The sequence below is a fragment of the Coregonus clupeaformis genome, chromosome 27 (genome assembly GCF_020615455.1).
Source record: "Coregonus clupeaformis isolate EN_2021a chromosome 27, ASM2061545v1, whole genome shotgun sequence".
Taxonomy (NCBI): domain Eukaryota; kingdom Metazoa; phylum Chordata; class Actinopteri; order Salmoniformes; family Salmonidae; genus Coregonus; species Coregonus clupeaformis.
Window position 1 is genome coordinate 28,291,271 of NC_059218.1, and position 19,433 is coordinate 28,310,703.

Below are 19,433 nucleotides of genomic sequence, written 5' to 3' on the forward strand. Positions count from 1 at the left end.
TCCCGGAGCGGACCGTTCCATCCCAGCGCTCCTCTCTCTCTCCATGGGGGACACAGGGTGCGCTTTGATTGACACACGTATGAGTCCATGTTCCGTGCCACTAGTCATGCCCCACACCACGCTGGCAGCACTGTGACAGTCAGGCAAGGGGAGAGGGACTTTCAGTCAACGCATAGGTGGGGAGGTAGCAGCTATTTCTCTAGCTTAATGTCTGTCTGCCTTTACTTCCACTTTACTGTGATAATGTAGCGTTTGAGAGTCAATTGCGCCTCCACATTGTCTACCCATTTGTTTATATACGTAGACATTCTTATTATCTAATGGGGGAACAAATGGTTTCTACGATCGGAGCAGTGAATATTTTCCTTCATACAGTAGGAGAAAGGAATGGCTATTCCCAAAAAGGGAGAGACCCAGAGTTGGGGAGAAAATATATGTGAGATGGAAAGAAGGGATGAAAAGGAAGAGAGAGAACAGGATAGATGATGGAGGGACTCTCCCTCCCTGGAAAGTTGTTTACAGCTGGGCCAGTAGGGGAGTTGATATTCTGTTCACCGCAGCAGACGGTACAGCACATTACACCCCTGCTTCAAAGCACCAGCCAGTCAGTCACATGGACTCAGATTCAATCAAAGAAGGTCCATCATTTCAGTTATTTACTTTATCACCCAGAGGGGAAAGGATGGAATCCTCACAACCTGGGCTGTCAATCATTCACTACTGATGGCTAAAATAAGGTAGTTGATGAAGAGAGAAAAGAGCTGCCATTGGATGGAATTACTGATTATCCTGCCCTGATTGAACCCATTGAGGTTCACACACCATACTCTACAGTACATGCCTTTATATCACTCATGCTGTGTAGTTATATTGAAGCAGTGTAGAAATATGCACACTTCAATTAAACATGTATAACATATAAGTAAGTTCTAAAGCTTGTGAAATAAGCTATTCTATACAAATGTAATTCATAATTCATGAACACATGGCTTCAGCAAAACTATAGAGCCCCCAATCTTCAGAAGATATACTTTTGGAATGTCTGAAAACTAGCTGACAGTGCAGTGGCTGTGATTCTATTTGCCTGCGCTTTCATACAGTTTGTCGAGATATCTCAGAGGAGCAGCCTTGGGATCCAATCTAAATGTCACCTCTCCCTCTAATACCATAAGCCCCAAGGCTGGTCCACTTGATGTGATATTTCAATCAGACTGGACTGCTGGTTGCTCCTTGAAGGAGGCTTGGCAGACATTCTCTCTAACACATGCGCACACACACAAACACACACACACATGAGGAAGGTTAAGATCATTCAAGTAAGCTTTTCCATGTTGGTTTCTGATCTCATTCTAGGTAATTCTAACAGAAGCATTGGTCTTGAAGTCTAGTCACAAAACCATCACTATCAACCCAAGATGGGTGATGTCTTTTAAGATTTCTCTCCCTCTAACTGACACATAGATGTATAAAAAGAAAAGCAATTTCCTCTAGGCATAATAAGGATTCAAATGTATCCAGGACAACTCTAAAGACTACTCTATAGTACCACAAATACACATCTGTTTTATTCCTCTGGATGTAGCAGCAGTTCTTGTCCCCCCACTTAAAGAAAGTGCTATAGAGGGGGTGTAATGGAGGTTTCGGGTCATAGCACAGGCTTGTCCCTGTCATGGCTTCGAATGTTGATGATGACGTCAGAAGTTATCATCACCACAGTGTTCCCATCTCTGTGCTTACACATCTCTCTTCCCAGATCACACTGCTCTCTATCAATCTATCTCTCTATCAATCTATCTCTCTATCAATCTATCTCTCTATCAATCTATCTCTCTATCAATCTATCTCTCTATCAATCTATCTCTCTATCAATATATCTCTCTATTTATCTTTGTATCTATCCCTCAGGTTTATCCTTGTCCCTCTCCCACTCTCCCCTCTCCTCTCTCTCTCTCTCTCTCTCTCTCTCTCTCTCTCTCTCTCCCTCTCTCTCGCTCTCTCCTTCTCTCTCTCTCTCTGTCACTCTCTCGCTCTCTCTCTTTCTCTCTCTGTGTCTGTCTCTCTGTACAGTAGTGGTGTTTCAGAGGTATTTCACAGCCCATGCACATCAGCTCATTGATTTATTGCTCCCCTGTGGCAGAGGCACTCACCAGGCCCAATGCCCGAGCAGCATCTCTAATAACCTGCCATTCCCCTCTTTTCCATTTCCTTTTCTCTCTCACTTACTCTCTCTGACATCCTCCTTGACCATCTCTCTCTCACTCACTCGCTCTGACATCCTCCTTGACCATCTCTCTCTCACTCACTCTCTCTGACATCCTCCTTGACCATCTCTCTCTCACTCACTCTCTCTGACATCCTCCTTGACCATCTCTCTCTCTCACTCACTCTCTCTGACATCCTCCTTGACCATCTCTCTCTCACTCACTCTATCTGACATTCTCCTTGACCATCTCTCTCTCATTTACATTTACATTTACGTCATTTAGCAGACGCTCTTATCCAGAGCGACTTACACTCATCACTCACTCTCTCTGACATCCTCCTTGACCATATCTCTCTCACTCACCTTCTCTGACATCCTCCTTGACCATCTCTCTCTCGCTCATCCTCCCGTATTCTATCACTCCCCCCCCCCTTGTTTGTACAAGGCTTACATCATCCGCACTGATGAGATCAATATAAGTAATGTTCAGCAATGTGTGTGCTGTGCACAGCAAGGTGTCCAACCCCTGGCTATAAGGGGCCCTGATGCATACAGGGTTCTTTCCCTTGGCACTTTAAGTCAATGAGTCATTGAGGTGTCTACACACCTGAGGGGTATACTACGAAGCAAGCTAGATCTACTCATGGTTTTCTAAAGCTAGCCAGCTTCAGTTAGCTTCCCATTCCAGCTCAGGCTTCATCCGTACTATGACCGTGGATATTGCGCTCCTCCTGCCGCTAACTGTAGCAGGCTAGTAACTGCACGTGCAAGTCGCACGTGGCTAGTCGAACGCTAAACTCTTCATTGAGACGATGCTAAAACAAAATCAAAATGAAAGAAAAGTTATCTTGCAAATTCAGCAGGCTGTGGTGTGAAAGAGGCTATTAGAAGTGCCCTCTTTATTTTATTACTTTGGTGTGGTTATCAATGCACGAGCACCTTTTTTCTACTCCTATCGATTAATTAATTGTATTAAGTCATACTAAAGTTTTACTGTGCATGACGTTTAAAATGCATTTGTCATTACTAAATGTGTAATGTAATAGGTATTTTAACATGTTGTTTTAACACAAAATTCAAAAGGCACTCGCACATCTGAGCTATCTTTGTTGCAGGTGCATGGTAACAGTTGAATAAGATGAGAAAAAATAAGAAACCCGCACACTGCTCTTGCATCACTGCTCTTTAATAAGCTTTACATATCGACCTCAAGGCCTTCATTAGAGCTTTTGTTTTAACACACAAATACATTTGAATAAATACAACATTTAATCAGTTGTCTTCCTCAAATGAAGTGGTTGATGACGCAATCTTGCGAGAGGGAGAGAATCTGATTTCATTAGTCCTCAACTCGGGGCTCAGACACTTCATTTAGAATAAATGTAGTTAGCCCTGTTATCCTGCTTGGAGCAGGTTAGATCTGAATGATTCGTTGCCATAGAAATGTACCTGGCTAAAAGGTAACCCACTTTCGTGGTAACGGTTATCACAAGTTGAACTCGGAGTTGACCAAAGTTACCTCACTAACTCCTCAAACTACATTCGTAGTACAGGGCTCTGGTTTTGCTCTGAATCGGCAGTTCAGTAGTAAGAGGAGACAAAAAAACAGCAGACACATGATATGTGGTCCTTGTGTCCTTGCATAGACTCACCCATTTAGTCAGGGTGGCGCAACATTACAGAGCCTTAAGATAGAAATGTATTGCGTACAACAGAAATTACTCTCCACTTTGTACAATAGAGAATTGTATCAGATCTATACAGTTGAAGTCAGAAGTTTACATACGCCTTAGCCAAATACATTTAAACTCAGTTTTTCCCAATTCCTGACATTTAATCCTAGTAAAATGTCCCTGTCTTAGGTCAGTTAGGATCACCACTTTATTTTAAGAATGTGAAATGTCAGAATAATAGTAGAGAGAATTTTTTATATCAGCTTTTATTTCTTTCATCACATTCCCAGTGGATCAGAAGTTTACATACACTCAATTAGTATTTGGTAGCATTGCCTTTAAATTGTTTAACTTGGGTCAAACGTTTCGGGTAGCCTTCCACAAGCTTCCCACAATAAGTTGGGTGAATTTTGGCCCATTCCTCCTGACAGAGCTGGTGTAACTGAGTCAGGTTTGTAGGCCTCCTTGCTCGCACACGCTTTTTCAGTTCTGCCCACAAATGTTCTATAGGATTGAGGTCAGGGCTTTGTGATGCCACTCCAATACCTTGACTTTGTTGTCCTTAAGCCATTTTGCCAAAACTTTGGAAGTATGCTTGGGGTCATTGTCCATTTGGAAGACACATTTGCGACCAAGCTTTAACTTCCTGACTGATGTCTTGAGATGTTGCTTAACATAATTTTCCTTCCTCATGATGCCATCTATTTTGTGAAGTGCACCATTTCCTCCTGCAGCAAAGCACCCCCACAGCATGATGCTGCCACCCCCGTGCTTCACGGTTGGGATGGTGTTCTTCGGCTTTCAAGGCACCCCCTTTTTCCTCCAAACATAACGATGGTCATTATGGCCAAACAGTTCTATTTTTGTTTCATCAGACCAGAGGACATTATTCCAAAAAGTACGATCTTTGTCCTCATGTGCAGTTGCAAACCGTAGTCTGGTTTCTTTCTTGCTGAGCGGCCTTTCAGATTATGTCGATATAGGACTTGTTTTACTGTGGATATAGATACTTTTGTACCTGTTTCCTCCAGCATCTTCACAAGGTCCTTTGCTGTTGTTCTGGGATTGATTTGCACTTTTCACACCAAAGTACATTCATCTCTAGGAGACAGAACGCGTCTCCTTCCTGAGCAGTATGACGGCTGCGTGGTCCTATTTATACTTGCATACTATTGTTTGTACAGATGAACGTGGTACCTTCAGGCGTTTGGAAATTGCTCCCAAGGATGAACCAGACTTGTGGAGGTCTACAATTTTTTTTCAGAGGTCTTGGCTGATTTCTTTTGATTTTCCTATGATGTCAAGCAAAGAGGCACTGAGTTTGAAGGTAGGCCTTGAAATACATCCACAGGTACACCTCCAATTGACTCAAATGATGTCAATTAGCCTACCATGACATCATTTTCTGGAATTTTCCAAGCTGTTTAAAGGCACAGTCAACTTAGTGTATGTAAACTTCTGACCCACTGGAATTGTGATACAGTGAATTATACGTGAAATAATCTGTCTGTAAACAATTGTTGGACAAAGTAGATGTCCTAACTGGCTTGCCAAAACTATAGTTTGTTAACAAGAAAGTTGTGGAGTGGTTGAAAAACGAGTTTTAATGACTCCAACCTAAGTGTATGTAAACTTCTGACTTCAACTGTACATGACATTTCTCTCTGCAACATTTGAAACATTGTACTCCAGTGCCGTGAGTAAGGCTGGGGTATAGAGTAACAAATTACATAATTGAATTGTTTGAATCTGCTTGTTTGAGTCACGGGGCACAAGAATACCTTCCTTAAACAAGTATAACACTAGATTGGGGTGAATAGACAAATTAGTCAAATACATACAGTGGTAATTGCCCGTTAAAGCTCTGGCATTCAGATCAAAGCCTGGAAATCCGTTTTAGCAGGGCCAGAGCAGAGCGGAAGGATGAATGCCTCTGGTCTTCAATAGAGATTTTAATTAATACACTCAAACTCTAAACCAAGTCAGCCTTAGTGAAAAAATTATAAGAAAATGCATCAAATGATAGAGGAAATGCACCACATAAATTGTTCGGTATTATTTTATTAAAGATAAACTACTTATAAACTGCATATAAACATAATTTGTTACCCATTTAAATACATGTATAAGGATTGTTGTTCATGATTTGTATATGACTGCAATAAATAGTTGATTTACTGTATTTACTGATGTTAATAGATTGTATATTATGTATGTCAAAGTTTACTAATGGTTATTTGACTATTGATTATGGTTAATAAGTCGTTTATAAGCAGAATTTCAAATTTGTGTCACCAACTCTTTTCCTTCATAAAGTATGACATGGGATCAGAGTTGATAAAAGCTAGGGTGTTGTGGGTGTTTGTGAAGCATCTTGGCAAAGTGCTTCTGTAGATAGAATCACCATTTCACAGGGTGCAAATTCTCCCATCACACAGCTGAGGTGAAAGCCTGGTCTATCCACACTTCAGGAGAAAGATTACAGGGAACAGATAACATTTGCACATTTTTATTTATTCATGAAAAATACCACTTGTTATTTTCTGTATTGTTTTTTTAACATTGTGCATTTTCACAGTTTTAAATATTTGCCAGTACTGTTCTTTTTTCAAGTATCGAGTATCAGTGTCAATGACAAAGCTAAAAAACAAAAAACATTCTGTATTTTTGTTTCAGTGCTGTGAAATATATTAGATATTTTTCAGAAGACAAACCCAAAGAAATGAGAAATACATAGCCAATTGTGTATAATCTGCTACAGTTAGTCATAGGGCTACTCTACTGAAAACCTAGTCAGAGGTGGAGGGAGCGAATGGTAAGATGGACAGACAAATGGAATATCCAATCAACTCTTTTGTTTACATGGGGTAAGCCAATAGTAAAGGCTAGGAAACAATGGAGGGTGATCCTGTGAGTGAGCTTGGGCCTGTTATTGGTTGAACTAAAAGCTAAACCTTTTCTGCTGGTCAATGAAGTGTGGCTGGACTGTTTACAGGACTCTTTTACATAAAGATCCATAGAAAAGGTGGGAGCCCTCAGAACTAGGAGCTGTGGGTTTAGGAAAGGAAGGCTCTACTCAGTAGCACAACCCCAGAAGGTGAGACATGAAGTCCATGAATTCCACTCGTTCAGTGATAGCATCGTAATCTCATAAGAACGTTTATGTAAATGTCCATTTTTAAAAACAGAACTCAGTTAGAGGCGTTTTTCGAGGAAGCACTTGTACATTATGAGATGGCCTCATCAGTAGCACATAACAACACGGTCAGAATCAGACACACATTGAGGCAATCGTCTCCCCTGTGACCTCCCTCTCTCATGTGTGTGTTTTGCTGGGGGCCACGTGCTCTGCCAATTAGCTGTTCACACTCGGTCCCAGTGTAATGTAGTGACGATCTGATTCCATGCAAGGAGAGACCGCCCCCGGGGGCCTCTGTCCCTGCTGTCTTATGACAAGTGTGTGTGTGCCCCACTCCCTCTAACACTGACCTTTGCCCTCTAGCTCCAAGAGCCCATCATATATCACTCCGGTCAGCCTTGGCACAGCCCAACACAGTGCATCTAAAGGGGGCTCAGTATTTCACAGCAGATCTAATAATGGCAGCACTTCCCCCCACCAGTCCCCCCCTCCCTCCCTCAGCCCATATGATTGAGTCCAGAGCAGGGGCAGGACAACGAGGGCCGTCCGATTAGGCTATTATAAATGTAATTATAACAATGGAGAACTGCAATATACTGTATCATAGCTATCATATTGAAGATCTCGTTTGGCGAGGCTATTAGTCTATCTAGTTTCCTAGCCCTGTCTCTTTTTTCATTCTGTTCAGCTGCTACACACTGGCTGCTCTGTCTTTTCTCATAAGGCAAAGATGTCAGATCAACGTCGAATTAAGATCAATATTTGGTGGAGACGTCAACAGATTTGAGTTTAATTTGAAATGAACCAAACCACGAAGACCTGTCAGCAGTAGGTCGAAATAATGAGTGGCATTTGATGGTAATATTATTCCTCTACCAAGAAAGCTTTGCCTCCATAAAATATCAAAACAGAATAAGTGGCATAACATCAATACTAAAACAATACCATCAGTGACAAAAGCAGAGATGCTGTTTTCTCAACCACTTCAAAATGGCAGCTTGACCCCAGTGTTACAAAACACAAACATCAGTCCCTGTTCCATTTTTTTAGCTCATTGTTGTTGTCGTTGATGATGTGATAAGGAGATAAAAACCCTGATGCCAAATTCTGCCCTCCAGTCATCCCTCTACCTCACCCCCTCCATCCCTCCTCCATGAGAGAGATTTCAGCCTGGGGTAAAGCCGCCCTTCCCACGGATAAACGAATGACTGGACATCGTCTCATTTATGGAGGTATTTAGCTAGCCGGGGTTCTGTGCGTTATCCCTGCGAGAGGAGGGGAAAAAAAGCAACACATTTCTGCAGCGGGCTACAACTGGCAGTGGCAACCCCAGAAGTGGGTCATCTATATGCCAGGCTGAGCCTCGCATGCCTACTGCTGCCTGCCCTTCCTCCACACAAGGAAGACAGAGGACAGGGTGGAGGGAGGGATGGAGGAAGTAGAGAGACAGATCGAGGGGAGCAGAGAGACAGATGGATCAGAGAGAGGAGAAAGTGCGGACAGGGTGAGAGAGGGTGAACGGGGACGAACATCAGAAGTGGAGAGAGAGAGGGTGAGGGGAGCGGGGGGACCTACAGTAAGAGAGAATAGAGAGGGAGGGCAGTGGGCTACATCCAGTTAACCTCTGCAGAGCCCCCCTCGTGTGGATTCACACACAAGGACCCTAAAGCCAAGATGATTTATCTCCCATAGCATCGCATGGAGGAATGCTTTCTTATTGCCCCGGGATTTGAAACGCACAGTATTTCCCCTGGCTGCTGCTTGCTCTGATTGCTTATTAATACCAATATTGATTAGGTGGTAGCTTGCCCCTCTCTTCTGACAGCTGTAGCGAGGAGAGAAGAAATGCAGAGGGATGGATGGATGGATGGAGCGATGGAGGTGTGTGTGACACAAACACTTGACATTGACAGGGGCCCTGAGATGGAGGGAGTGGTGATAAATAAAATGAAAGATAACATGATGAAAGACAGTTTTCTCTCTGTAAAGGGAGGTTGTTGACAACCCTAGCTGTCTATCTGAATGTCAGCTGAATGTCACTCTCAATGGGAGTGAATGTTGTCAGAAAACCTTTTACACTGCCAAACATAACGTGTGCGATTGCAGTGATGAGATGAGCTAACTGGCATTTTGAAAGGGTTTGTTTGAATGATTTTTCTCTGTATGTTCTGTGGTAGAAAAAGGGTTCTAACAGTATTAAGACCCATTTTGGTTCCCCGTAACCCCGTAAATAATGCTAATTTAACCATTCCCCTATTTGTTTAAAATGCAATGTGTCATGCTACAGTGGTAAATATGAAAATAACAGCCCCACCTCTGTGTCATGGTTAAAAAAAAGAAAGAAAAAAAGAAATCCATGTGTCCCGACTTTTCTTTCTACAAAAAAGGTCATTTCGTCAGCATCAATTAATTCAGGCTTCAATTCACACTTTTTGGTGTTTTGTAACAGATGCCTCTTTCCATATATCAAATGGGTGCACATGTTTGGGATGCTGGAATTATTTTGGTGTGCAGGTAACCTACTTTTTGAAGTGATTTGTTTGACAATCAGATAAAACCATCATGACTGGTTGTGTTCATTCCACATTAAAAGGTAATATATTTTTTACATTTCTTTACTATTAGGCCCATAAAAAAATGTCACAGTATCATTTGCACTCTGGTGCCACTGTTCCGTTCCTAAACCCACACACAACAGCACCAACAGTCTGGATGGAAGAAGAGACAAGACATGTTAAGGAATATTGCATTGCACATGATTAAAGGCTAAAAGTTTGCAGTGGAAAGCGATGCAAACTTAAGGCAGCTAGGATTGAATGTCTCGCATGTTTAAAAAAGTACTAAAATGACATGTCATCCCGATGTGGTTCGTATTCACGTATCCCTCATGTAGAGCACAGAATAGCGCTTTTTCACAAAAAATGCACTCTCTCCCAGCCCATAAATAAATACACAACTGGTATACGCAAACTTTGTGCATATACATGTATGTACCATGTACATAAACATGAACATAAATACTATGTTATTTTTTCAACCCACACACACTCCTCAATCCAAAAAATTGAACCAAAAATGCAGTTTCTGTTGTTTTTTTGCAATTACTTCATCTAGCACAGTGAAACCCGACCCAGTTTGAAGGTAGAATGGTTGCAGTTTGTTCACTCCTGTTTTTAAAGTCAGCTTCAGCTCCCACTTATAGGCAATGAGTGTCCTCTTTCTCCAAGCTGCTCTTGTCCTTGTTTCACTTTCTCTCTCTCTCCCTCTCTCGCTCAATTCTTACAAAAAAAGAGAGGAGAGGTGGGAAACGTAGAGGCAAATAGAGGCAAGGAGCTTGAGGGAAGGTTAAAAGGAGAAGAAAGGAAAAGTGAGGTGTAGGTAGAGGAGTGGGAGAAGAGGAAGAGCGTTTAACCCCCAGAGGTCAGTCAGTATTTGGGCGGGATGACCACGATGGCGTCCCCGGTCTTTGGCCGCCACATGAGCACCTGAGCGTCGTTGGCGTTGGGCTTGACCATGGCGTTGGGGGGGATGGGTTCGTTCTTGCCCAGGATATGGGGCTGCTCCTGGGCCACGGGCTCGCGCAGCGTAGCCCTCTGGCCCAAGGGCTTGTCTGGGTCCACCTCGATGTGGAGCTGCATTCTCCAGCGGATGGTCTGCAGCACCAGGGTCTCGGCCGTGGCCTGATTGATGGCCACCAGCCAGGTGGTGAAGCTCTGGTCACGGCGGATGCTGCTGAGCTGCGGCAGGTTGCTGTCGCTCACAGGCACGCCCCACGTAACGCTGGGATAGAAGTTGTCGTTCATGCTGACCGTGAACTTGGTGTCCTTCTTGGTGGGGCCCACGATGGTGCACGTCTCCGTGGTGTTGCCATACCATGGGTAGTTGACGCCGTCCGAGTCGCTGATGGCCTGGATCTTGCCATCCCGCAGGTCAGGGAGTTCCCAGCTCGACCTGGAAGTGGAAAAGCAGGTAGTTAGATTTAACCCGGAAGGGAAAACAGAGTGAGGCTTAAAGGGATAGTTCACGACAAAATCAAAGATAGTGCCAATCACTCACATTCACATGGGATTGAAGTATCCGTGTGTAAATATAGCTAAATCTACACAACAGATGGTGTGAACTGTCAACGGAACTCGATTTTAGACCAGTTTTATGGTGTGAATTTTGGGTGAACTGTTCCTTTAACCTGGAAGTGGAAACAAGAAGGTGAGACTTGTTTTACAAGTGGGAATCTCTCTGCATGTGGCTACTGCTTTGCTGACAAAACGTATTTGAGTGAGATATCAATCGTAATAGGCTCTTACCCGCTGTTAAATAAAGGCTGGAGGATAAGAAAAGTGGAGGAGACTTTCTCCATGAGAGGCTCAAACAGCCTGGCAGAGTGGGTTTGTTATACAAACATCATCTCAGTAGCTATTGAGAATCAGGACAGGGCAGCACAATCACAGCACACCCCAGGTTCCCATTGTTAACAGCCTCCCTGCCTGTCTAACCCACTCCTGTGTAGTAAGTCACTGTAGATGCATGGCAATAATCACAAATGGCTTCCTTTTCTCATTTCTCACTGACCAGTGATCTGTCAACACAGGATAGGTGAAAGCGATATGTCCTAAGCCTATTGGGATTGCTTTTCCTCGTCCACCCTTATTTCAGATCTGAGTGAATTAAGTGAAGGAAACGAGGAGAGGCCACTTTGGCAATTTTGGAGTATTGAGACGCAGCTGGTGACATTGTGGGATAGAGGCACCTCATAAACAATCCGGTCCATCCGCCTATCGATTCCCCCTCGGCAGGAAGAAAATGACCTTTCTCCCAGAAGTGGAGGATCAGCAGAACTGCTGTATATAACAGTGTGATCACCAGCCACATGACAGGCCTGCATGGACATTGGCACGGTTTCTGCATAAGCACTTTGTGACAACTACTGATGTAAAAAGGGCTTTATAAATAAATGATCTGTGTGTGTGTGTGTTTTATCCATGTCCATTCTTGTCGCTACAAATCACTATCCTATCCTCTCTATCGATCTGTCTCCAAAAATACTTCAGCAATCTTTACATCTATAAATATATCTCTGACAGGAGCCAAATTGTTACATCAATTTCACTGTGAAGGGCCAACGACTACAGACAATGGCCAACAAAGCACTCCTTGTATTTTTTATCTTGCTAACACATGGTTTCTTGAGAACAGAACATGCCCAAAAGCAAAAACATTTACCTTTTTCTTTCTCCCCCTATTGGAAGTCTAATGATACTACAGGATCTACCTACTCTTTATAGATGGCATTTTTATTATAGTACTATACTATTTTCAGAACAGTATTCAAAACCATGGGAGGTGCTCTATTGAAATAGATACTAGGAAGAACCCAACAGACTAAATGGCCAATCAACAGTAGTGGCAGGCTTGGCTTCTTTTGATGTTGAGTGAGGGGCTAGATACATGACAAGCAGACACCAACACTTTGCTGTACCATCTTATAAAGTGATATAGCTGAATTGTGCTACTATAAAGGAGGTTTTATTGCAGGTAAAATGGATAGCAATCACCTTTTACCAAGTAGGGAAGGGAGAAATTATTTAGACGGGCTACTCAGACACAGGGATGGCAGGCTGGCTGATTCAGGGTAATCAATCATAGCATCCTTGAGCCGTGTGTGTGTGTGTGTGTGTGTGTGTAATTATTATTATTTATTGTGTCCCTTTCAGGAAATGTGTCTTGCATCTCAAACATAAGAGCCCAGCATCACCAGATAGAGTGCATAAATGCATTCAACAGTGTAAATCTCTAGCAATATCACAACAAGAAACAACACGTGGATACAGTTCATATTCAGTTCAGCTATTTGTTTTTTTTGTCTGATACTGGTGGGGACGAACGATTTCTGGGCTCTGGCAGTTTTGTGTGGGTGTGTGAGTTTGTCTGGGGGATGTTGTGGATGTGGTGTGTCTAAGTCTGTGGCTCTGTGCCGAAGCGAGTGTGCACAGTCTGGAAAAACTGCTTGGGACCGCCCTCTTGAGTCTTACCAGGGTGTGTGAGTTCTGTGTGTGTGTGTGCGTGCTTACTGTGTACGTCTCCACCTACGTGCTTGAATTCTTGTGTGTGTGTGTGTAGCATTACATCAGTGTGATACACACCTAACTCTACTATACCACACAAAGAGAATGCTAGACTACTGATGCTCTACTCTATTTTCCAATCACAGCGACCGTAAGACAGAGTGTCTGGCAGATTCCAAAACTAGGGCACGCACATGAGCCGACAGAGAAATCATCCACAGTATTATCCTGAGTCGCTCTGTCCAATTAGACCAGAGCATTCTGGAAGTTTACTGCCGTAATTGACGTAACTCAGAACAGCAGTCTCAATAGAGAAAGAGAGAACTTATGTCCTGCATCTTCACTGTCTCCTCAAACATGGATGACACAGCTCTCTCTGTGTTATTAAGAAGCTACTAAATAACTTTTGTCTTTCTCTGAGATTGCAGTCAAAAGGGCAGCACTGAATGATTATGGTAATGAGCTTAAATGTATGAAGGCATTTGTCAAGACTTACGACAAGTCTTACAGGGAAATCGTGGTCCTCTCTTTCAGAGAGTAGGCTCTCGGTACATAGAAAAGCATAAGGGGGAAATGCTACTGTATAGCCTTACAAATCAGACTACCGGGGCATTCTTTTTATAATCCCAAATCAGCAGAAATGTGTCGCTTAGATGAGAGAGGAGATGCACATTTACTTTGGCCATTGATCTGCCCAGAATAGAGGATGTGTTCAGTATTTGTGCCATATGAGGTGATAGCTGCTCTGAGAGAGAGAGAGAGAGAGAGAGAGAGAGAGAGAGAGAGAGAGAGAGAGAGAGAGAGAGAGAGAGAGAGAGAGAGAGAGAGAGAGAGAGAGAGAGAGAGAGAGGGGTTGTTAATACCAGTTTAATCTCTCTCACTCTCCTCTCTATTCTCTTTTCATATTATGTTTCGTTTGCAGAGCCGAGGGACGTCTCTCTAATCTCCACACAGCATTCATTTTGTTTTTTCCATTCAGTAGCTCTTTAGGCCCAGTGCGATAGATTAACACACACACACACACAGACAAACACACATAGCCAGACTAGGGCAAGGGGAGGAGGTCATGTAGGGGATTGTAGTATTGGGTGTGTGTAATCTTTGACATGCAGACCCGAAACATCCCATGCTGCAACGGGTGAAGATAAACCCTCTGCATTCTGGGTATACAGTGCCTTCAGAAAGTATTCACACCCCTTGACTTTTTCCACATTTTGTTGTGTTACAGCCTGAATTTTTAATGGATTAAACTGATATTGTGTGTGTCACTGGCCTACACACAATACCCCATAATGTCATAGTGGAATAATGTTTTTAGAAATGTTTACAAATTAATATAAAATGAACATCTGAAATGTCTTGAGTCAATAAGTATTCAACCCCTTTGTTATGGCAAGCCTAAATAAGTTAAGTAGTAAAAATGTGCTTAACAAGTCACATAATAAGTTGCATGGCCTCAATCTGTGGCAATAATAGTGTTTAGCATGATTTTTGAATGACTACCTCATCTCTGTACCCCACTCATACAATTGTCTGTAAGGTCCCTCAGTCGAGCAGTGCATTTCAAACACAGATTCAACCACAAAGACCAGGGAAGTTTTCCAGTGCCTCGCAAAGAAGGGCACCTATTGGTAGATGGGTAAAAATAAATCAAGCAGACATTGAATATCCCTTTGAGCATGGTGAAGTTATTAATACACTTTGGATGGTCTATCAATACACCCAGTCACTACAAAGATACAGGCGTCCTTCCTAACTCAGTTGCCGGAGAGGAAGGAAACCGCTCAGGGATTTCACCATGAGGCCAATGGTGACTTTAAACAGATAGGAGAAAACTGAAGATGGATCAACAACATTGTAGTTACTCCACAATACTAACCTAACTGACAGACTGAAAAGAAGATGGCCTATACAGAATGCAAAATATTCCAAAACATCCTGTTAGCAATAAGGGTCTAAAGTAAAACTGCAAAAAATGTTGTCAAAGAAATGTACTTTACATCCGGAATACACAAAGCGTTATGTTTGGGGCAAATCCAACACAACACATCACTGTGTACCACTTTTCATATTTTCAAGCATGGTGGTGGCTGCATCATGTTATGGGTATGCTTGTCATCGGCAAGTACTAGGAAACATTTTTGGATAAAAAGAAACGGAACAGAGCTAAGCACAGGCAAGATTCTAGAGGAAAATTTGGTTCAGTCTGCTTTCCAACACACACTGGGAGACAAATTCACCTTTCAGCAAGACAATAACCTAAAACACAAGGCCAAATATACACTGGAGTTGCTTACCAAGACGACATTGAATGTTCTTGAGTGGCCTAGTTACAGTTTTCACTTAAATAGGCTTGAAAATCTATGGGAAGACTTGAAAATGACTGTCTAGAAATGATCTACCAACTTGACAGAGCTTGAAGAATTTTACCCAGAAAGACTCACAGCTGTAATCGCTGCCATAGGTGATTCTAACATGTGTAGTCAATTTGAGCTAACTGCCTGAGCTCACTTTAACTAATTTCGTAATATTTGGAAAATAATGTGATTTCTCATACATACAGTTTCTGTTGACTCCAGTAGCCTACCTCACAATGAAACCCAGCTTGAATGGATCAATTGAACAGGGAGTGTTTATGAAAGCCTTGGCTTTAAAGAAAATTGTGGACTCAGTCCTTGCCCACTTCACCGTTCTATAGAATCCAACAGTGCTAAAGCGTACTGCATCTTCAAGGACACTATCGCCTCTCTATGCACCAGAGACAGTGAATTGATACACTATATATACAGAAGTATGTGGACACCCCTTCAAATTAGTGGATTCGGCTATTTCAGCCACACCCGTTGCTGACAGGTGTATAAAATCGAGCACACAGCCATGTTATCTCCATAGACAAACATTGGCAGTAGAATGGCCTTACTGAAGAGCTCAGTGACTTTCAACGTGGCACCGTCATAGGATGCCACCTTTCCAGCAAGTCAGTTCGTCAAATTTCTGACATGCTAGAGCTGCCCGATCAACTGTAAGTGTTGTTATTGTGAAGTGGAGATGTCTAGGAGCAACAACAGCTCAGCTGCGAAGTGGTAGGCCACACAAGCTCACAGAAGGGGACCGGCAAGTGCTGAAGCATGTAGCGCATACACATTGTCCTCCGTTGCAACACTCACTACCGAGTTCCAAACTTCCTCTGGAAGCAACGTCAGCACAATAAGTGTTCGTCAGGAGCTCATGAAATGGGTTTCCATGGCCGAGCAGACGCACACAAGCCTAAAATCACCATGCACAATGCCAAGCGTCGGCTGGAGTGGTGTAAAGCTCGCCGCCATTGGACTCTGGAGCAGTGGAAATGCATTATCTGTAGTGATGAATCACGCTTCACCGTCTGGCAGTCCGACGGACGAATTTGGGTTTGGCGGATGCCATGAGAACGCTACCTACCCGAATGCATAGTGCCAATAGAAAAGTTGCATAGTGCCAACTGTAAAGTTTGGTGGATGAGGAATAATGGTCTGGGGCTGTTGTTTCGGGCTAGGCCCCTTAGTTCCAGTGAAGGGAAATCTTAACACTACAGCATACAATGACATTCTAGATGATTCTGTTCTTCCAACTTTGTGGGAAAATATTAATATTTTAGGCTTTGAATGACATAGGGGCATAGGGTTTATCCCCATGGACATGAGATATAAAAGTGGATTTTTGTCTTGATAGTTTGGGTTTTTTCAATCCAATAATTGATTTGATTTTGCAAAAGGATGGATTTGCAGTATGAATAAAAATGTGCCTTGGCTTTTCCACCTTTCCTAATTTCCACTAACTTTTCCCGGGAAGTCATCATGACGCAAGTGTGCTCCAGCATCGAGGTACAGTAGACTGTTGACGTTCTGGAGTTAGCCCTCCAATCTCCGAAAATATATTGGAGGTGTCAAAGCCCCAGTGCCATTGAGAGGTGAATATGAAACATGAGGTAGATTACGGATGGCAGGTATTGTCTGGCATTTTAATTCAGGGTTATTTATATTAGGTCTTAGTCTACTCAAATGTGATTGCCTCTGCACCTGATTAGACTGTAGCCCGAAGTAGCCTACCGCATCACCTGCACCGTTGGTGAACTTGAAGTAGGCCTAGACTTACATTTCACATGGTTGTATACGTTCCCTTGTTATGTGGGTTGGGTTTAGGTTGATACTCACATCCCTTTGGTTCCATATTTGTTGTAAAACTCCATGTGGTTGCATGCTTGGATCCAGCCAACAGTCCACGTCTCTTTACAGGCCATGGGCGGCACTAGTACCCGAGCAGAGGCTCGGAAGTGCGGTGTCCGATAGCGCAGAACCACGTTGGATGACTCGTCGATGCTGGTTGGATTGGAGTCGATTGAGGAGTTCACCTCGAGAACGATGATACTTTCACGGAAACTCTTGGGCTTACACCTGATACTCTGGATACAGCCCATTGCATTAAATAGCAATACAATCCACAACAACGTCCTGAGGTCTGGAGGAGAAAGACGCATGGAAACAGCAACAAATTCACAATTGCATCCACATTTTCAATACTAAAAAAAGACCCAAAAAACGAAAAAGGGTGGCACTGGCAAATGGCCACTGTTCTCGGTTGAGAATGACTAGGCTATCACTTTGCTGACATGTTCATAAAAGCCATGCATTTTGCAACCAGTTCTGTATTCCAACACTGAGGGAAAATGTAGTATTTTACTCAATAATGGAAGAGTTGTAATTAAATTCACAGCAGCATGCTTTCTGCTTTTCGTTGGCGATCCGCTTACATCACCAAAAAAGGACCGATGCAACTTTCTTTTCCGTGTCTTGAAGCTTCCTCCATCAATAGAAGTGCCTTTTCAGATGTCTGTGCTGTGTGATCTGTTTCACCCCCACAAGAAGCGTGAGGTCGCCAGCGATCACTGGCAACTTGCGACCATCGGAGATGTACACCAGCAAAGATTCACATTTAGGCCTAATTTGTGGTCGAATAAAGCAGAAGTAATTGCTAATTGTGACGCATAATTTACAAAAACTGCTAACGTAACATTTCGACGTCATATTGGCGGAGCTCAGCGCCTCTCATCTGTGAGCCTATTCATGTACACTTTCAATTTCCTACTGAGTGTGCGTAAAATCAACTTTTCCCTCGGTTACGCATTCTGATTTCCATAAGCCACCAGTTCGGTCACTGGTGAAAGGTTTTTATTCCAAAACATTTGTTTTTGTGTGGATAAGAGGGCTGCAGCCAGCAATGGCTTGCATTGAACAACGTCTTAATTCTGTAACAATAAACTGTTAACACTTAATGCCACAGTAATAAACCCCCTTTCACTGACCCCAGTGTTACGACAATTATAACAATGTAACATAAAAAAATACATTATGACTAAATGAGGTGCACGTACATAATAAATAACCCATCTGGAATAAGTTGCTGAAGGTCCTCACTACAATAGACACAGCCCGCGTGCAATCCTACAATAACTCTGTGCACAGGGATTATATGACGGATAAGAATAAATATTGCTGTCCGTCCCCGAAGTCGATGCACATTTTAGACATGGTATGCAAAAGGTTATAGGGAAAGTGAAACGGTTATCTTCAAATTAAACAGTTGGACGTAGTATCATTGCAAAACGCCTGTTGTATCATAAACCCAATATTTTCTATTTGAAAAAATAAAGGTTCAGCACACTTTCGGTCAATGCAAGGCAAGCCAGTATTTTTTTATTGTCCCCTCAAGACAGTTTATGGGACTGCCCTAGATGCGTGCGCGCTTGGTTCGAGTGGTAATTCCTTTATCTTCCCAGTTGGTTCCTTTCTCTTTTATTGTTAAGATCAATTTCAAGGTCCAGTAGTGGTAATATTTCAATTTACAGTTATTTCATCGTCGGTTATTAGAATTAACACCGAGCAACATTCAAAGGCAACCAGGTCAACTTTCCCCTCTCCATTTGGATCCCAATCTTCTTGTAGATCAACTAATAAAAACCTATTTTAATTATAATCATGGAATGTCCGATAACCCAACCAGGCTCCTTCCTCGATCCCTGTCCTTTGGGTATAATTTAGTCCCAATTCCTGGACAGACTGTCATTTCTCTGCGCTGGTCCGATCGCGGCCACAGCAGGTTCACCCACCCGCATTGGTCTATTTCAGCGGCTTGAGCTGCAGCTCCTTTAAGTAGCCTACCTTTGAGACGACACTTCCCCTGGCCACTGCAAGCATTCTGGGAAATGTAGTGATGGGTTTCTTGCTACATTTATTAAATGCACAGAATTCAGGCTATAATATGCCTACTTCGATCAGTCAAAGTTAAATGAATAGCCCTGATTTAATTGAATGTTTTGGGCG

General features: G+C 42.8%; 1 protein-coding gene across 2 annotated transcripts; it reads right to left on the bottom strand.

Moving 5' to 3' along the window:
- Positions 1-6,369: 6,369 nt before the first annotated feature.
- Positions 6,370-19,240, bottom strand: LOC121541696 (protein FAM78A-like). 2 transcript variants are annotated; one of them, XM_041850939.2, is made up of 3 exons: positions 17,864-19,240; positions 17,268-17,571; positions 6,370-10,966 (listed from the first exon to the last, which is right to left on the bottom strand). In XM_041850939.2, the coding sequence occupies exons 2-3, from the start codon at positions 17,528-17,530 to the stop codon at positions 10,441-10,443; spliced, it is 789 nt and encodes a 262-aa protein (XP_041706873.1). In that variant the 5' UTR covers positions 17,531-17,571; positions 17,864-19,240; the 3' UTR covers positions 6,370-10,440. The 2 variants fall into 2 exon arrangements, with proteins under 2 accessions (XP_041706873.1, XP_041706872.1); XM_041850938.2 differs by having other exon boundaries at positions 17,268-19,240.
- Between the last annotated feature and the right edge of the window lie 193 nt (positions 19,241-19,433).